The sequence below is a fragment of the Cucurbita moschata genome, unplaced genomic scaffold (genome assembly GCF_002738365.1).
Source record: "Cucurbita moschata cultivar Rifu unplaced genomic scaffold, Cmos_1.0 Cmo_Scf00026, whole genome shotgun sequence".
In the NCBI taxonomy this organism is placed as follows: Eukaryota; Viridiplantae; Streptophyta; class Magnoliopsida; order Cucurbitales; family Cucurbitaceae; genus Cucurbita; species Cucurbita moschata.
This window is the reverse complement of record NW_019268542.1, coordinates 2,671,069-2,689,555: the sequence shown is the minus strand read 5'-3', so window position 1 is coordinate 2,689,555 and position 18,487 is coordinate 2,671,069. Positions and strand designations below refer to the sequence as shown.

The following is an 18,487-nucleotide window of genomic DNA, read 5'->3' as shown; positions in this document are numbered from 1 at the left end:
ATATATATATATATATATATATTTGCCATTCACATCAAGATTTGAATTTAATTTTTAATTGGCTATAAAATTTTAAAATATATTCATAATTTGTCACTCGGTATAAGAAATAAAAAATACATATTGACAAAGTCTAATTCCCATATATTAAAAGTCACGTGTTATTCGGTTAGGTGGACTAACTATTAATTATCAAATTTTGGCTAGCAAACATAAAATAAGACTAAATTAAAAAAAAAATAATAATAAGCGTAAACTTTTCCTGCTCAAAATTACTTTAGACTTTCAAAAGTTTTAATAATGTATAAAAAATAAAAAAAAAATACTCTTAGAAAATAGTTAATAATTTGTTTTTAAAAATACCCTTTAATTTTTAAAAGTGTTTCAAAAATATGTTCGAGTTTTTTAAAATTTCATTAATATCCATAAATTAAAAAAAAAACATCAAAAACACATTTAACCCACGATGATATAAGATGTATGATGATGATGATATGACTTAAAATGATGGTATTTCATATTAAGATGATGTGCATATACAAGACGTCATGGTGTATTATGGTGGAGTATTTTTTAGATACAACCCTAAATGAAGATAATGACGAGGAAAGTATGAAGACATGTTACTTAGAGTATTATGTGAATGATGTATAGAGTTTTGTCATACTAAAAATGTGAACTCTTCGGGTAAAATTAAATTTCAGAGAACAGTTTTAAGTTTGTAGATAGTTTATGAAGTGTCAATAGAGTAACGGAAAGATTTTTTTTTTTGTATAAAATTAAATAGTGTTGGTGCTATTTTCAAAATCTTATGTTTATTTGATATTATTTTTGAATAAATTAAAAAAATTAGAATAATTTTGATAAATTTAATTGAAAAAAAGTAATTTGAATGGGGAGGCATATGCTTAGCAGGTAGCCGATAAGAGAAGACCAAAGCAGACGCGTTGTTGTTAGTGTGGAAGTTGTCTGAAAATTTCTCAACAATTTCTAAGCTCTCTCTCTCTCTCTGTCTCTCTCTAGACAAAGCTCTCTGAGTTATGGAAGATGTTGGGTTCATAAATCCCCCTCTCTACCTCTCTCTCCTTCTTTCACCACATCACTCCTCCAAATTTCAGGGAGTGAGTATCAGTTTGGAGAGGCATAGATATCAAAATGGATGTCAAAGGCAAGGCCAAGATGCCTCCCAGCGAGGATGATAGCCCTAACCCCAAGAGGACTCGCCCTTCTTCTTCATCTGGCCCTTCTTCTCCATCTGGGTTCGCTCTCTCTCTCTCTCTCTTTCAATTTTTTTTTTTATTTATTCTGTTTTTTCTGGGTTTTTTTTAGGGTTTCTGGTTTTTCTAGGTTTTTCTGGTTGTTTTTTTAAGGGTNTTTTTTTTTTTTTTTTTTTTTTTTTAAGGTTTTCTGGGTTTTTCTGGTTTTTTTTAAGGTTTTCTGGGTTTTCTAGGTTTTTTCTTAGGTTTTCTGGGTTTTCTAGGTTTTCCGAGTTTTATAGGTTTTCTGTTTTTTTTTTTTTTTTGGATTTTATGGTTTTCTGGTTTTTCTTGTTGGACGATAAAAGTCCTACATCAGCTAATTTAGGGAATGATTATGGTTTTATAATCAAAGAATACTCTCTCCATTGGTAGAGGCTTTCTGGGGAAGCCTAAAGGAAAGCCATGAGAGCTTATGCTGAAAGTGAACAATATCATACCATTGTGGAGAGTCGTGTTCGTCTAACATGGTATCAGAGTCATGCCCTAAACTTAGTCGTGCCAGTAGATTGGTAAATCCTCAAACATCGAACAAAGGACTCCAAAAGAAAAAGGAGTCAAGCCTCCTCGATGGCAGTCGAAAATGACTAAGACTCCAAAGGAGTCGAGCCTCGATTAAGCAGAGGCGCACTTTGTTCGAGGGGAGATATAATCAAAGAATACTCTCTTCATTGGTAGATGGCCTTTTGGGGAAACCTAAAGCAAAGGTTTGAGAGCTTATGCTCAAAGTGGACAATATGATACCATTGTGGAGAGTCGTATTCGTGTAACATTTCGGATTTTTATGAGTTTTCTGTTCTGGTTTTTTTAAGATTTGTGGTTTTTTTTTTTTTTCCATGTTTTTCTGGGTNATTTGTGTTTTTTTTTTTTTTTTTTTTTTTGAATTTTCTAGGTTTTTGTAGGTTGTGATGTTGTTGTTGGATTCTTTTTTTGTTAAATAGTATTGGAGCTGGATCTGTAGCTGAAGGTGAACTTTCCATGGTTGAATTTTTGTCTCGATTTCAACCTCACTTGACCAACTGGGTATTTTATTTTATTTTATTTTTTTTATTTTTATGACATCCAAATTTGAATATCAAACTCATTTCTGACATTGGTTCGGTGTTTTTAAGATACACAAGGAAGTGGAGAATGCACTTCAAACTCATTTGGAATTACTGAGGTTCGTTTTTCAACTTCTATTCTCGTTTTGTGAAATTAACAATATAGTCGGTGACGTTTAGATATAATTTCATAAGAATTTTGTTTTTAGTTTTCTGTGTACAATAATTGTATTTGTTTTCTCATCATTTCTTTACCGTCTTTTTATGTTAGATCGAATAAAACACTTGATTTGTTAACTAATTAAAAAGAAAAAAAAAGAATAGTTATCTCAAACCCCTTAGTTATTTTATTTTCAAATTTGTAACAATATTTATAACAATTTATGTTGGTTTTGATCTTCGTTCAAAGCACCCTGACACAATCGAACCAGAAAGAAATGAAATAAATAACACGGTAACTTGAGGAGACAGTTTCTTTGTATTAAGGTAGTTGTGGTAAAACGTACTAACTCTTTTTCTATAAATGTTCCACGATTACTAACTTCTTAATGCATGACTGACGAGACATTCCGTGATGTTTAATGTTCGGGTTTAAACAAGTCGAGCTTCTTGATTCACAATTTAATTACTATTTGAAGCACACGACATAATGTTACATATTTGTATTACTGATTTCTTAATGCATGACTAACTGTCACATTCCGTGCTGTTTGATGTTCGAGTTTGAACAAGTCGAGCTTCTTGACTCACAACTTATTTACTATTTGAAGCATATGACATAATGTTACATATTCGTATTACTGATTTCTTAATGCATGACTATCACATTCCGTGATGTTTAATGTTCGGGTATGAACAAGTCGAGCTTCTTGACTCACAATTTAGTCGAACAGAACATAATGTTACATATTCGTATTATTAAGAACTATATTATTTGAATTAACGTTGTACTTTAAACTATGATTTGGTTTCATCATATAGAGGAAGGAGAGAGGCTGGAGAAGTAGCAATTATTGGAGGAGGGATTGAGAAGTTCAAGCTAGTTTTCTACAACCAACCAGCCTCCACTATCTTCACCAACAGTGAAATCCAAGCAGAAAATGGTGAGGCTGTGTGGGTTGCAATTTATGATGCCACAACCAATGCCATAGTCCGCACGGGTCCTCTGTCATCGGCCCGGATTGTGCTCGTCCTTCTCGATGGAGACTATGATGAAACTAATCGTAGTTTGAGTGAATTGAAGCGAAACATTTTATCCCCGAGAGAAGGGAAAAGGCCTTTACTGGTTGGTGATGGTATCAAACTCATTTTGGAGAATGGCTTTGCTTCGATTAAGTGTGTCTGTATCACAGACAACTCGAGTTGGATGAAATCCAAGAAGTTTCGTTTGGGAGTGATGATTATTGATGAAAACATTCTTGCCATGTATCCGACCATTGGGGCTGCGGTGTCCCAACCTTTCAGGGTCATGGATCATCGTGGAGAAGGTAAGCTCTATCTTATTACTGAAATTATCTTGTTAACAGTTTTACACCGTTGAAGGGATGATTCTTCTTCTTTACATGATTTCAGTGAACAAGAAGCATCATCCTCCGAGCAGAGAAGATGAAGTTTGGCGACTGGAAGGGATAGGAAAAGATGGGGCATATCACAAAAACTTATCACTACATGGCATCAATACTGTGGGCGACTTCGTGCTGAAATACGACGAAATAGGTTGGGCCGCTCTGAAAAAGGTAAACCAACAAAATCAAAATAAAACCCTCTTCTTATTTCTTTCTATTTCGGTAATTTATTTTGGTGTGTTTCGAGAAAGAATCAAAACCAACAAAATAACAATTTGTGCAGCTGCTTGGTACCAAAGTTCCAAAGAAAACATGGACAATGATGGTTCAAAATGCTTTTGAGTGTTTGAGTTATCCCGATCCATCTTTGGAGGTTACACACTCTCTTTGAACTTTTATATCTGTACATTGAAAAAGTGAGCTTTAAACTAAGTCGATGTTGTATGAAAACAGGTAAATTTTTCAACAAATAATGTCATGGGAGATCAAGCTTTCAACGAAAGCGTTGACATTTTTGGGCAAAACAATTTGGATAATGGGTATGAGAGCCCGGGAAACTACTTTTCAGAAAACTTTGGATACGGGCTTGCTGATGGTACGGTTGTTCAACATATTAAACATTTTTAAAGTATAGGATCGTTGTTAAATGCTTGTTAAAACTAATATGATTTGAATCACAGGTTTGCCGTCATTGCTTACCGATGAAGCTCCTGCTTCATATGACCCAGCTGCAGCCACAACTATGCAAGTACTCACACCCAACACGATCAACGGCATTTGACAAAGTGAGTATCCAAACTCAAATGATTCATACGAATCACTATCTTTTACCGTTCTATGCAACAATAACTTAAGTCAGACTCTTTCCTTTAGATTTGATATAAACTTCACCTTATTCGACATATACCTCTGGTATATGTAAAACATTTGGTATTGGTGGTTTGTTTTAATTAGTTGTCTGTTACTTGTTTTCTCTATGATTCAGACATTTGCATCCTTGAATTCTGTCGACTATAATCCAGACAATGATTTTGGTTCATTTATTTGTGGATATCTTTATTTATTTATTTATTTATTTATTATTATTATTATAGTTTGTCTGCAACAATGAAAGTTGCCGTTTGTCTAAAAAATTTCCATAAACTTTCAAAGTTTCAATAATGCCCTTCAACTTTAAGAAAAGTCTGAAAAATATCCTTAACTGTCTAAAGTTCAAGGGTATTTTTGAGAAAAGTACAAAGTTTAGAGATATTTTTAAGCTAAATTAATAAAAATACTCTCGACGTTGTTGCAGTTTGTCTAAAAAATTCCCATAAACTTTCAAAAATTTCAATAATGCCCTTCAACTTTCAAAAAAGTCTAAAAAATACTATTAAACTTTCAAAAGTTCAAGGGTATTTTCGAGAAAAGTACAAAGTTTAGGGATATTTTAAAGCTAAATTAATAAAAATACCCTCGAACGTTGTTGCAGTTTGTGTAAAAAATTCCCATAAACTTTCAAAAGTTGCAATAATGTCCTTCAATTTTCAAAAAAGTTCAAAAATATCCTTATCGGATGAAGATCCATAATACTTTGTTTAAAAAATATTCTTGAACAAATAACATTAAAACGTTTGCAGATAATTTATAAAGTATCGGTAGACAGATTTTGTTGATAGTATGATTTTTTTTTTAAAGAATATAGTAATTATAAGTAAGGAAAATAGTATGGGTGGTTTTAAAATTTTATAAAAGAGTTATGAAATTAAATATTAAATATTTGGTCGAAGGATTTAGTTTTTATTAAATATAACAATAAAAAAAAAAAAAAAAAAAAAAAAAACAAATAAACATGGGACTATGTTCTGTCGAACCTTAAATATAATATTTCTTGTCTGTACAATTAATTTTAAATAACAATATTTTTAAATAAATTACTTTTTTATTTTCTCTCTTTTCCTATTTCGAAAAACTTTGGGGAGTTGTAAAAAATTATAATTCGAGGGATTAATTATATAATTTTAATTAAATTATGATTATGCTAACCACGTGACAATGTAATTGTCACTATTTCCAAGATAATTAGGGTTTGTTAACTTTAAAAATTGGATAAGTAGAGTTATTCAATAGTTAATTTGTACATACCTAAAGAACATATATATATATATATATATACACACACACACGAAGCTCGACCCAACCACGAAGACAGAAAATGGCCCAGACATACGAAGCCCAAGTCATGACCCGTGCAAACTCGAGAGCTCGACACAACCCCACTCAACAACCCGTGCGCGCTCTAGCCCTTATTACGTGTGTGACACGTGTTGACTACTCGACTCGTTTGATTTGGCTCGACTTCGGCGCGACTCAAGGACTCCACGACTCAAAATTGGCGTATTCAGCCCAGGACTCGAATTTGGACGTCGTTCCCTATGCCCTGGACCCTCTCAAAGCTGATTTTGACCTTATTTAAGGCAATTAAGGTCACTATAAGTTTCGACTATTCAATTTAGGTGGTTTGTTAAAAGAATTAAATGGATAATTATAAGATAGTGAAGTACCTCCACCTAGGTTGATATGAACTTTGAGGAATGAATCAAACCAATCTCGAAAATAAAATAGAACGTCGGCTAAGGCTAATCAAGTAAGTGACCCTACTATCGACTTAGTCAGAAGACTTGTCTTATGTATAATAACACGTGTCCAATGGCCCTTCCACGTATCATGTATGTTCATGTGATATTATGATGTGTTATGATGTTGTAATTTGATATGGTATTATGATGCGTTAGAATGATACTATGATGTTATGATGATATGATGTACTATGATGCTATGATATGTTGGGATGATGATACATTATAATATGATGACAAGTAGGGGTCTAAATGGTCTGGGTTGGGTTGGGTTGGGTTGGGTTATGAAAATTTTCGAGTTAGGTTTAGGTTGGGTTGTCAATTTTTTTAAAAAAATTATACGGATACAATCTTAGATAAAATATATTAAAAGTTTAGGACAAACACAAATCAATCTATAATTATTAAAAAAAAAAAAAAAAAAAACAATAAAAATCATCGAGCGAAAATTGTAACGTATTAACATAGTTTAACATTGTCATAAAACTGAAGACAATTAAATACCGAAAAAATAATTTAATTGAAATATGTTTATTGATACGTGACCTTAGAGGGTCCTAAATTGTTAGAAAAATAACAAAATAATAAAAACAAACATATATTTGCCGATATCGGCATACATGTTCTTAGTCTGGCCTTAGCAAACCCATTAATACAAAAGAATTCTTAATATATTCTATATATTTTTATTTGTCTCGGGTCAACCCAAATGTTTTGCCCACGAACTCGAAACCGAACCGATTTAGTTCAGGTTCAAAAAAATGAACCCAACCCTACTCGAAATCGAACCGATTCAGTTCGGGTTCAGAAAAATGAATCCAACCCTACTCGAAATGCTAATCCAATCCAACCCAACGCTTATAGTTCGGGTTGGGTTACTCTGGGTTGTCGGGTTGAATGTACACCCCTAATGACAAGAAATGTATGATGATGGTATAATACAATACGATGATATCTCGTGTCATGATGATGTGCATGTATGAGATGTCATGTTACAGTGTGATAAAGAATTTTCTGATACACAACCCCTAGATGATATTATAAATGATGAATGTATGAGAGTTTATGCATCTATATTACCCAGAGTAATATGTAATGGAGGTATGAGATTGTGTCATATGAATGATTTAAGATGAAAATTATAGGGACCTCATACATATTGTATGTTCATTTGCATCGAGTTACTTCTCCATTTATGATAATGAGTACGAACACGTCCACTATGATGATGATGATCATCATCATCATACTTGCATGATATTCGAGAGTTTGTTATACCTCTAGATGTCTAGCTACAACAAACTAGTTCGACTATGCAGGCCCCAAGGGTGTGCGAGCCCACCTAGTAGAACCACATTCGCACGTGTGAGTCGGGTGTATAGAAAAATACTACACATCCAAACCCCATTTATCTTGGAAAGGGTGACCGTTACATGTCATGTGACTGGCCTAATCTTAATTTAGTAAATATTATATAATTAATCCCTCAAATTATAATTTTTTACAACTCCCCAAATCTTCCTCCGATATGGGTTCTTCGAAATAAGGAAAAGAGAAAAATAAAATAATTTTCTCCATTATCCACCAATTAATTTAAAACTAAAAGAATAATTAATATTGTTCATATTTTGGTTGTGTAAAAATATTATTATTTTAAATTACTTTACCGACAAAGACATATTAATTTAAGGTTTGACAGAACATAGTCGCATGTTTATTTGTTTTTATTATATTTAATAAAAACTATATCCTCCAACCAATTAATTAGAGCATTGAAAATATATTTAATATTATAATAGTCACACACATTAAAATTTGTACCCATAAAAAAAAATTAATTAATAAAAATATCCATAAAATTTGTATTTGTCTAAAAAAAATATCCTTAATATTTCAAAAAAAAAAAAAAAAAAATCTATGCTCGGTAATTTGTTTCAAAAATACCCTTCAACTTTTAACTGTGTTATACCTTTAATTTTAAATTTTTTTTATTAATGCCTCTCAATTTTTTCAAAAAAAAAAAAAAATACAAAATTATCTTTACCCTCGGTATTATATTTAAGAAATACTCATAAAATTTTAAAAAGTAATATTAACACATTTTATCTTTATAAAAAAATTCATACCGTCAATATCTAGACAGAAACTGTCTATCAACACCTTTTAAACTTTTTGCAAATGTTTTGTAAAGTTGATGAGTATTTTTGAAACGTGATATTAATGGTAAATGTATTTTTTATTTTTTGTTTTTAAAAATTAAAGGTATTTTTGAAGTTTTTTAAAAAGTAAAGTTTAAAATGTTTTTTATTTTTAAATATGTTTTTGATTTTTTTTTTAAAAAAATAAAAGGTAATGACCGTTTTCAAAAACCCTTTAAAAAATAAAAGGGTATTTTTGGAACAGTATTTTAAAGTTTAATGGTATCTGTTAAACAAAGTATTAACGGTTTCCATCCAAAACTTAATGGGTATTTTTGAATTTTTTTTTGAAAGTTTAATAGTATTTTTTAGATCGTAAATCTAAAAAGCAATAATAACAAATAATAAAAAATTAAAAAAGATATCCACAAATAAATGAACGAAAATGATTGTCTGAATGATAGTCGACAGAATTCTAGAATGCAAATGTCTGAATCAGAGAAAAAATAAGTAACAGACAACAACGAACTAAAACAAACCGTCAATAGGAAATGTTTTACATATACCAGAGGTATATGTCGAATAAGGTGAAGTTTATATCAAATCTAAAGGAAATAGTCTGATTAAGTTATTGTTGCATAGAACGGTAAAAGATGTGATTCGTATGAATCATTTGAGTTTGGAAACTTACTTTGTCAAATATCGTTGATCGTGTTGGGTGTGAATGCTTGCATACCTGTGGCTGCAGTTGCGTCATATGAAGCTGGAGATTCACTGGTAAGCAACGGCGGCAAACCTGTAATTGAAATCATATCAGTGTTAACAAGTATTTAGACAACGACCCTGAATTTTAAAAATGTTAATCACTGTACCAGCAAGCTCAAAAAGCCTATATCCAAAGTCATCCTCAGTTAAGTACATTCGTGGACTCTCACCAGCATACTCCAAATTATTTTGCTCAAGAATGTCAAGGCCTTCGTTGAAAGCTTCATCTCCCGCGACATTATTTAATGACAAATATATCTGTTTTCATATAACATCGACTTGGTTTAAAGCTCTCTATTTCAGTATACAGAAATAAAAGCTCAAAGAGAGAGTGTGTAACCTCTGAGGATGGCTCGAATATAGGATAACTCTGACACTCAAAAGCGTTTGCAACCATCATCATCCATGTTTTCTTTGGAACTTTAGTACCGAGCAACTGCAGAAAATGTTATTTGGTTGGTTTTGACCCTCGCTCGAAGCACACCAAAAATGAATAAATGAAATAGAAAGAGATAAGAAAAGGGTTTCGTTTTGATTTTCTTGGGCTACCTTTTTTAGAGCGGTTGGACCTATTTCTTGGTGTTTCAGCACAAAGGCGCCCACAGTTTTGATGCCATGGGAGGATAAGTTTTTGTGATATGCGCCATCTTTTCCTATCCCTTCCAATCGCCAAACTTCATCTTCTATGCTCGGAGGATGATGCTTCTTGTTCACTGAAATCATGTAAAGAAGAAGAATCATTCATTCATTCAACGGTACAAAACTATTAAATAGACAGAGTTTACCTTCTCCACGGTGATCCATGGCCCTAAAAGGTTGAGACACCGCAGCCCCAATGGTCGGATACATGGCTAGAATGTTTTCATCAATAATCATCACTCCCAAACGAAACTTCTTGGATTTCATCCAACTCGAGTTGTCTGTGATACAGACACACTTAATCGAAGCAAATCCATTCTCCAAAATGAGTTTGATACCATCACCAACCAGTAAAGGCCTTTTCCCATCTCTTGGGGATAAAATGTTTCGCTTCAATTCACTCAAACTACGATTAGTTTCATCATAGTCTCCGTCGAGAAGGATGAGCCCAACCAGAGCCGATGACAGAGGACCCGTGCGGACTATGGCATTGGTTGTGGTATCATAAATTGCAACCCTAACAGCCTCACCATTTTCTGCTTTGATTTCATTGTTGGTGAAGATAGTGTTGGCTGGTTGGTTGCAGAAAGCTAGCTTGAACTTCTCAATCCCTCCTTCAACAATTGCTTCTTCTCCCATCTCTTTCCTCTCTCTATATGACCCGACCGGACCGAACCAGACCAAACCATAGTTTAAAACAATATAGTTTTTCGTAACAGGAATATGTAACATTACATCGTGTTCCTCAAATAAAGATTAAATTTTCAGGTAATAAGTTTGATTTGTTTAAACCGAACATTAAGCATCACATTGGAATCATGGAATATATCAGTCATGCATTAAGAAGTTAATAATCTTGGAGCATTTAGGAAAACAGTCGTACGTCTTACAACAAGCAATTAGTACAAAGAAAGTCTCTATTCAAGTTATCGTGTTATTTATTTCATATCTTTCCGATCCAGTTATTGGTTTCGGTATGCTTCGAACGAATATCAAAAGTGAGAATATTTGCTAAAATTACCCCACGTAAATGGTAGTGAAAGTTATCTGTTTATAATCATTTACATAATAGAGAATTATGGTAAATTATAAATACGAAAACAACAATAGATGGATACAAGATATTTGTCTATAATAAAAGGATGAATATGATACCTATGTTAAGCGGTAACGTAACACAACTATCCTTAACAAAAACAAACACAATTATCGTACACAAAGAACTAAAAACAAAATTCTTATAAAATTGTGTCTAAAATTCACCGACTAAATTATTAACTTCACGAAAACTTAGAGACTAAAGTTTTTTTTAACGAAATAGAATCGAATCAAATAAAAAGTACAACAACAAGAATATATGGAATTTAAAATGCCAACCTTAGTGATTTTAAAAGAGGATGAACGTGAGTTTGAAGTGCATTCTTCACTTCCTTGTGTACCTTAAAAACATCGAAGGGATGTCAGAGATGAGTTTCATATTCATGTTTGGATCTTAACAATAATGTTTGAAACAATAAAAAACAATACCAAGTTGCTCAAGAGAGGTTGGATTCGAGACAAAAGATCAACCAGGGAACGATCATCTTCAGCTACAGTTCCAGCTTTAGTACTATAAGGAAAAAAAAAAAAAAAAAAACATTCCGACAAGAACCTCAAAACCTAGAAAAACCAGAAAAAAAAAAAATTGAGTTTGAAAAATCTTTTGACCTAAACGACTCGAATATAATTCACAATCCAACCTAAATATCTATTTTCGGGTTTGGTTGTCGGGATGCTTTTTATTTTTCTAATTATTTTAAAGAAATCATATTTATCCACAGAACATGTTACCGTGCTAACTAAAATTTCTTAAAATTAAAATATCAAATATTTACAAGTCAAAATTCATCAATAACCTCTCAGCTGCAGCGTTAGATTATAATCCTATTTTCGAATTGGTCGTGGGACAAGTCCCTGTTTTTTATTTTTCATTTTGAAAAAATGTTCACAAATGATTATAAAAAAAAACAAATATAAAGCACAAATTTATTTTAATTTATAAAAGAAGAGAAAACAAGAAATAATAAATAATAATGAATAAAGGAATAGTTGAAATTCTTTATTGTCATAGATCTGATGAATTATCAAAATTTAAATTCGGGTTCATCACGTTATCGAATCATATGAACACAGTAAAAGAATCTCAAAACAAAAACAAGAACTTGAGAGATCTGAACAAAATCAAACATGAAAAAATCAAAACCTAGAAAGAATCAAATACGATAGAAACAATTATAGCTTGAATCAAATCATTAGAATCGATGAACTTTGAGAGAGAGAGAACGAACCGAGATGAAGAAGGACGAGTTCTCTTAGGGTTAGGGTTGTCATCATCATTAGGAGGCATCTTGGCCTTGGCCTTGCCCTTGCCCTTGGCATCCATTTTGATATCTATGGCTCTTCAAACTGATACTCACTCCCTGAAATTTGGAGTGATGTGGTGAAAGAGGGAGAGAGGAGGAGGAGAAGAGGGATTTATGAACTCAACATCTTCCATAACAGAGAGAGAGAGAGCTTTGTTTAGAGAGAGATAGAGAGAGAGCTTTGTTTAGAGAGAGATAGAGAGAGAGAGAGCTAGAGAGAGAGTGGAAGCTTAGAAATTGTTGAGAAATTTTCAGACGACTTCCAATATGAACAAACCTTCTAGTCTTCTCTTTTCGGCTATCCTATAAAATAATATTCTTACACGGTTTTAAATTTTTGACAGTGATTGTGTAGCACTTGTTCTAATCGAGCGAACAAGTCAGCCTTAAGAAATTCAGACGGCGTATGTGCAGGTCTCAAGTCACGTTACGAGAAAAGGTTTAGAAATTGTGAGCGAAGAAATACATTAGAAACAGGTTTGAAGACTTGAAGAAATAAACGTTATATGACGACTTAAACAGCATATAACTCAGGGGTATTTGACTCGTTCTCACCTCTTCGTACGTGTTTTACGTGGTACTAACCGAGGGTATTTTTTAAACACTTTTGAAAATTAGAGGGTATTTTTTAAAACAAATTATTAACTATTTGATATTTAATTACAAATTAGTTCATAATTAATCGCTAGCCCACCTAACAAATAATACGTTATAATATATGGTAATTAGACTTTGTCAATATGTATTTTTTATTTCTGATACCGAGCGACAAATTATGAATATATTTTAAATTTTTATGGCCCATTAAACATTAAATTCAAATTTTGATGGTCAATTATTTTTAAAATCTCGGAATTCTTTCGTGTTAAACGTTTTGAATCAAATATCTGAAAATTAAATGATTATGTTCGGTATGGATGCTATTATATTCAAATAATTTTATTACAATAATTAATTTTAGATAATTATTGGAGTTAATTAACTTAACATTAATAAAAATAAAATTTAACCAATTAATTAGTACAAGAATTAATTATGTATTTAAATTTTTTATAGCAAGAATTCAATATCTTTTCAAAACTATTAGATTCCATTTCAACATTATATATTTATTTTTTTAACTTTATTTTGTTGGGTCCCACCTAAAACCTAAGACCTAAGACCTAAGACCTAAGACAAACTTCCTCCCCAAGTTTTGTGTATCTATATGGGAGGCGTTCGATACATACATACATACATATATACATACATACATAGGAGTGGGATATGTTAGCTATGCTTACCCTTTCCTATGTCGAGATGTCTACGGGATGGATCGGAGATTGATGAACGTTTTCTATCCTCGTTTTTCATTTCTATATAAAAAAAAATTATTATTATATATACACACAAATGGGGATGAGATAGGTGTAACGACTCTAAATTTTTACTTGTTTAATCTAAAGTTATTTCTATACTTTAAACGTTAAATTTATTTTAGATGGGCTCTTATCGTAGCTGTCACATAAGTTTATCTTTTATTACCTCATGAAAACGAATACAACGGAAAGAAAGGAAAAACAACTCTGAAATAAATGTTTTATACTAACCTATGATTTATTAATGCGATTACAATTCAACCTATACTAACCGATGCAAACGGGAATTCAACCTATACTAACCTATACTATGAATGTAAATTCAACCTATACTGACCTATACTACGAATGGAAAACAACTATTTTATGCATGTGCCATGATCCTGAGATGTGATGGGCTGCAGGGTTTTGGTTGCGGTAGGCTGGGCTGAACTCTGTTGTTGGGCCGCGGTTTGTTTCGGTGGGCCGATGGTTGAATCGTTGGGTCGAGAGGGTTTTGGATCGTGGGTCGAAGATCGGGTTGGACTTTGTCTTCTTCACCCGATTACCAGAGAGTTTTTCCCAGCGACTCTCTCTCTCCTCGATCACGTCGTTCCGACGTCCTTTTTCCTCCATTTTTGAGTCTCCTCCTCCCTCTAATCTCGTTTATGGTGTTTGTTTGGTTCGTAAGGGCCTAACACTCTCGGATCTGAGAGGGTCTAAAAACCCGACGTTTTGTATTCCTTCCCCGACGGTGTACGACGTGTAAGCAATGTCGAAATCTATCCTTGGTGTGTGTAAAGGTCTTTGGGATTGTTTTTGTGGTGTAGACCAGAGGTTTTGAAGTCGATTTCGTATGGTTTAACTTCGCTGGAGCATCGTCGGTTTCTTCCTCAAACTCTCACTTCCTCTCAGGCAGTTTGGCTGAAGGTCGGGGTCTGTTGTTGTGGTGACCCTCGAAGTTTGGCAAGGCTCGTGGGTCATGTAAGAACGAAAACTCCGGCATTCACTGACGACCACGGATTATTATTATTATTATTGTTATTATCTGATCCATTACAATAGGAATCACAGCACGAGTAGGAAATTGGGTAAGGTAAGGAAGAGAGAATATAATCACGGTCTCTTGCCTCGTTTAGCCAACAAGAAGAAATCTCTCATAACTCCCTCTTCCATTTCCCGTCTAAACAAGGATTCCTTGCCATGTTTGAGGTAGGCCTCCCCAATTTAAATTTACATTTGTAATATCATAAAAAAATTATCAAAATGAATTGACAAATTTTATTAGGTAATGATTTAGTTTGTGTTGTTTATAAACACATAGGTTCGATAGGTAATTTATTGATCTATATAGGGAAGAATATTTCATTAAATTAGAACTTAGAATTGTTGGATGATGAAAGTCCTATGTCCACTAATTTAGGGAAGGATTATAGGTTATCAAAGAATGCTCTCTTCATTGAAATGAGATCTTTTGTGGAAACCCAAAGCAAAGCCATGAGAACATATGATCAAAGTCGACAATATCAAACCATCGTGGAGATTCATCCTTCCACCCGTTTATTCCTATTATAAACGATTTTTACCCGACCCACAAATATTTTATAAGATTTTGTTCGATTCGGGTCAATTCAAAACTCGAACTGAACCTATTCAATTCTAAAAAATTAACCCAATCTAACTTAACCTAACCTAACCTAACCCGAGATGCTATCTAATCCAACTCAACCCCTATAATTCGATTTGGATCGGTTTGAATTTTCGAGTTCAATGCATACCCCTCCTTTAGATATCTATAACGACCTTCTTTTTTTCTCGAACATCCTTACAACTCGACATCTACAATTATTCAAGTAGCCAAAATTTTCAACAAAAGAAAGTGTGATCCACGCTTCGTTTTGTTTTTTTCCCAAAAGAAAGTCGTCCACTTTCCTCACCTTGTAACACAAGTTTGAAGCCACCCATGTAAGCCTTTGACTTTTCAACCTCAATTTGACAATTTATTTTTTCTTTTAATTGTTTTTTCAATGTTCAAAAGTGACTCGGATAAACATCACATACTTATCAAATAAAGTAGGTTAAAGTTCGGATTAAACAAAAATAATATTGAATTATTCTCATCTTAATAAATCACGAACGCTACTGGTGTGGGAGCGATCCTGGTACAGGATAAGATAAAGGGCAAAATCCCTGAATTTGGTGGAAAAACCGCCAATGCCTTGCGTTTTTTTCCAAGTTTGATTTTAGGGCGTAACATTGTGGTTGTTCCCTCGACTGACCAAGAAAAACACCTTCAACCGACAAAGCATTTCTTTCCTTTACTGCTCGGCCACTCACATGTTGTCAATCCTCCTAAGTTTTTCCAACTTCCACTCAAGTGGCGATATTGATGATAGTGACGATATCGACTTGTTTAATTCCTGTTGAAGCATATACTCGAGGGGGGTGCAGGGCGGACGATTTCAAAGTGGACTTTGGGCTGCCTTTTCAATCAATCTCAGGCCGACCCCTAATTACTAGACCATGAACTAAGCTCATTTTACACCGCTCATCTATTTTCACAAATACATTTACCACATTTACCCTCCGTACCCGTTTAAAACTTTCAAAAGTAATATTAAAAAAGTTAAGAGGGCGTTAATATTATTTTTAAAATTTCATTGATATTTTTAAAATACAGTACTAACAGTAGAGAAATTTTTGAATTTTTTTAAACATATAGAAAGGTATTAATGAAACTTTTTAAAGTTTAAGGGTATTTTTTGAAACACTATTAAAAGTTTATAAATATTTTTGAAACAAAATACTAACGGTTTCCATCCAAAACTAAGGTAAAACTATTTTGAATGTGATATCCTACATTGGTTGGGGAATAGAACAAAATACCGTTTATAAGGGTATAGAAACCTTCTCCTAACCGACGCGTTTTCAAAACCTTGAGGGAAGCCCGTAAGGAAAAGTCCAAAGAGGACAATATTTGCTAGTTGTGGGCGAAATTTAGTTATATTTAGGGATGTCGATGAATTATGTATGTTAACTATGATAGATATGTCGAGTATACGTATGTATGTCTCATAGGAACAGTATTTCATGAAAGGAATGGAAGTATGATTTGCATGATAATTATATAACACGATTTGAAACTATGAAACCTCATGCATGTTGTATGACATGAGTATCGAGATACTTCTCCATTATGATTAATACAGATGCGTACATCATGATATGATACGTGCTCTGTTCCCTATGTGACTTTCAGCAACATGAGTGTATTCTAGCTTGTAGTCAAGCCTAGGGATACGTATATGAATCTGCTTGATGGGTTTCATGTGCGTGTCTATGGGTCGTGTGTAGAGAAGTACTATACATCAAACTAAGCACGGACTAAAAACAAAGAACAAAGAACCATTTATGAAAAGCTAGGATCCCGCTTATCAATATATATAAATATAATGTATATATTTTTATTATATTTCCCACTAAAACTTTTAATTGATAGTTTCAATAGTTTAGTGTTTCAAAACGTTAAAACATAAAAGCGACAACATGTGTGAAATTAGTAAACAATAATTAATATGCTTTTTATTTTCCCAATGTTTTATTCTTGTTATATATATATATATATATACACACACATACGCCAAAATTAATTTAAAAAAAACACCTAAAATTTATATTTTATTTAAAAAATATTACCTTTTAAAAGTTTTAATAATACATTTAAATTTTGAAAAATGTATAAAAAATACTTGTAACATTAGATTTGTGTAGGAACCGTTTGTATTTTATTTCAAAACTACCCTGATCTTTTTGTTTGAGAAATACTATTTTTACACGGTTAACTTGTTGGTTGAGTTAGAACAAGTGTAGCAATATAAAAAGAGTATGATTAGAGTGATTATAATACAATGCACCTTATTACAGAAATCTAATAAAAGAATAAAAATAAACACTCTCACAGTAACGGCCCAGATTCACCGCTAGCAAATATTGTTCTCTGTAGGCTTTCCCTTTCAGACTTGGGAAGGTTTCCACAACCTTATAAATGGTGATTTGTTCAACTCCCAACCAATGTGGGATATCACAATCCACCCCCCTTCGGGACCGAGCGTTCTCGCTGGCACTCTTTCCCTCCTCCAATCGATGTGGGACCGCCCCCAAATCCACCCCCTTTTTGGGCTCAGCGTCCTTACTGACACACCTCGTGTCTACCCCCCTTCAGGGAACAGTGAGAAGGCTGATCCTCCCCAACCAATGTGGGATATCACAATCCACCTCCCTTTGGAGCCTAGTGTCCTCGTTGACACTCTTTCTCTCCTCCGATCGATGTGGGACCGCCCCCAAATCCACTCCCTTTTTGGGCCCAACGTCCTTACTGGCACACCTCGTGTCTACCCCTCTTCGGGGAACAGTGAGAAGGCTGGTCCTCCCCAACCAATGTGGGATATCAAAATCCACCCCCCTTCGGGGCCTAGTGTCCTCGTTGGCACTCTTTCTCTCCTCCGATTGATGTGTGACCGCCCCCAAATCCACCCCATTTTTGGGCCCAGCGTCCTTACTGGCACACCTCGTGTCTACCCCCCGTCGGAGAACAGCGAGAAGGCTAGCACATCGTCCGGTGCCTGGCTCTGATATCATTTGTAACAATCCAGATCCACCGCTAACAGATATTGTCCTCTTTGGGCTTTTCCTTTCGAGCTTCCCCTCAAGGCTACGCGTGTGCT

General features: G+C 33.6%; 2 protein-coding genes across 3 annotated transcripts; one reads left to right on the top strand and one right to left on the bottom strand.

The window, feature by feature from the left end:
• Positions 1-965: 965 nt before the first annotated feature.
• LOC111462019 (calmodulin-binding protein 60 A-like) lies at positions 966-4,839 on the top strand. The gene is made up of 8 exons (XM_023105667.1): positions 966-1,259; positions 2,198-2,279; positions 2,369-2,418; positions 3,281-3,786; positions 3,872-4,035; positions 4,148-4,237; positions 4,318-4,459; positions 4,545-4,839. The coding sequence occupies exons 1-8, from the start codon at positions 1,156-1,158 to the stop codon at positions 4,643-4,645; spliced, it is 1,239 nt and encodes a 412-aa protein (XP_022961435.1). The 5' UTR covers positions 966-1,155; the 3' UTR covers positions 4,646-4,839.
• A 4,213-nt stretch (positions 4,840-9,052) lies between these two features.
• On the bottom strand, positions 9,053-12,623 carry LOC111461964 (calmodulin-binding protein 60 A-like). 2 transcript variants are annotated; one of them, XM_023105607.1, is made up of 8 exons: positions 12,352-12,623; positions 11,552-11,633; positions 11,402-11,463; positions 10,171-10,676; positions 9,935-10,098; positions 9,726-9,821; positions 9,493-9,643; positions 9,053-9,416 (listed from the first exon to the last, which is right to left on the bottom strand). In XM_023105607.1, exons 1-8 carry the CDS (start codon positions 12,444-12,446, stop codon positions 9,316-9,318), a joined length of 1,257 nt encoding a protein of 418 aa, XP_022961375.1. In that variant the 5' UTR covers positions 12,447-12,623; the 3' UTR covers positions 9,053-9,315. The 2 variants fall into 2 exon arrangements, with proteins under 2 accessions (XP_022961375.1, XP_022961376.1); XM_023105608.1 differs by having other exon boundaries at positions 9,556-9,643.
• Between the last annotated feature and the right edge of the window lie 5,864 nt (positions 12,624-18,487).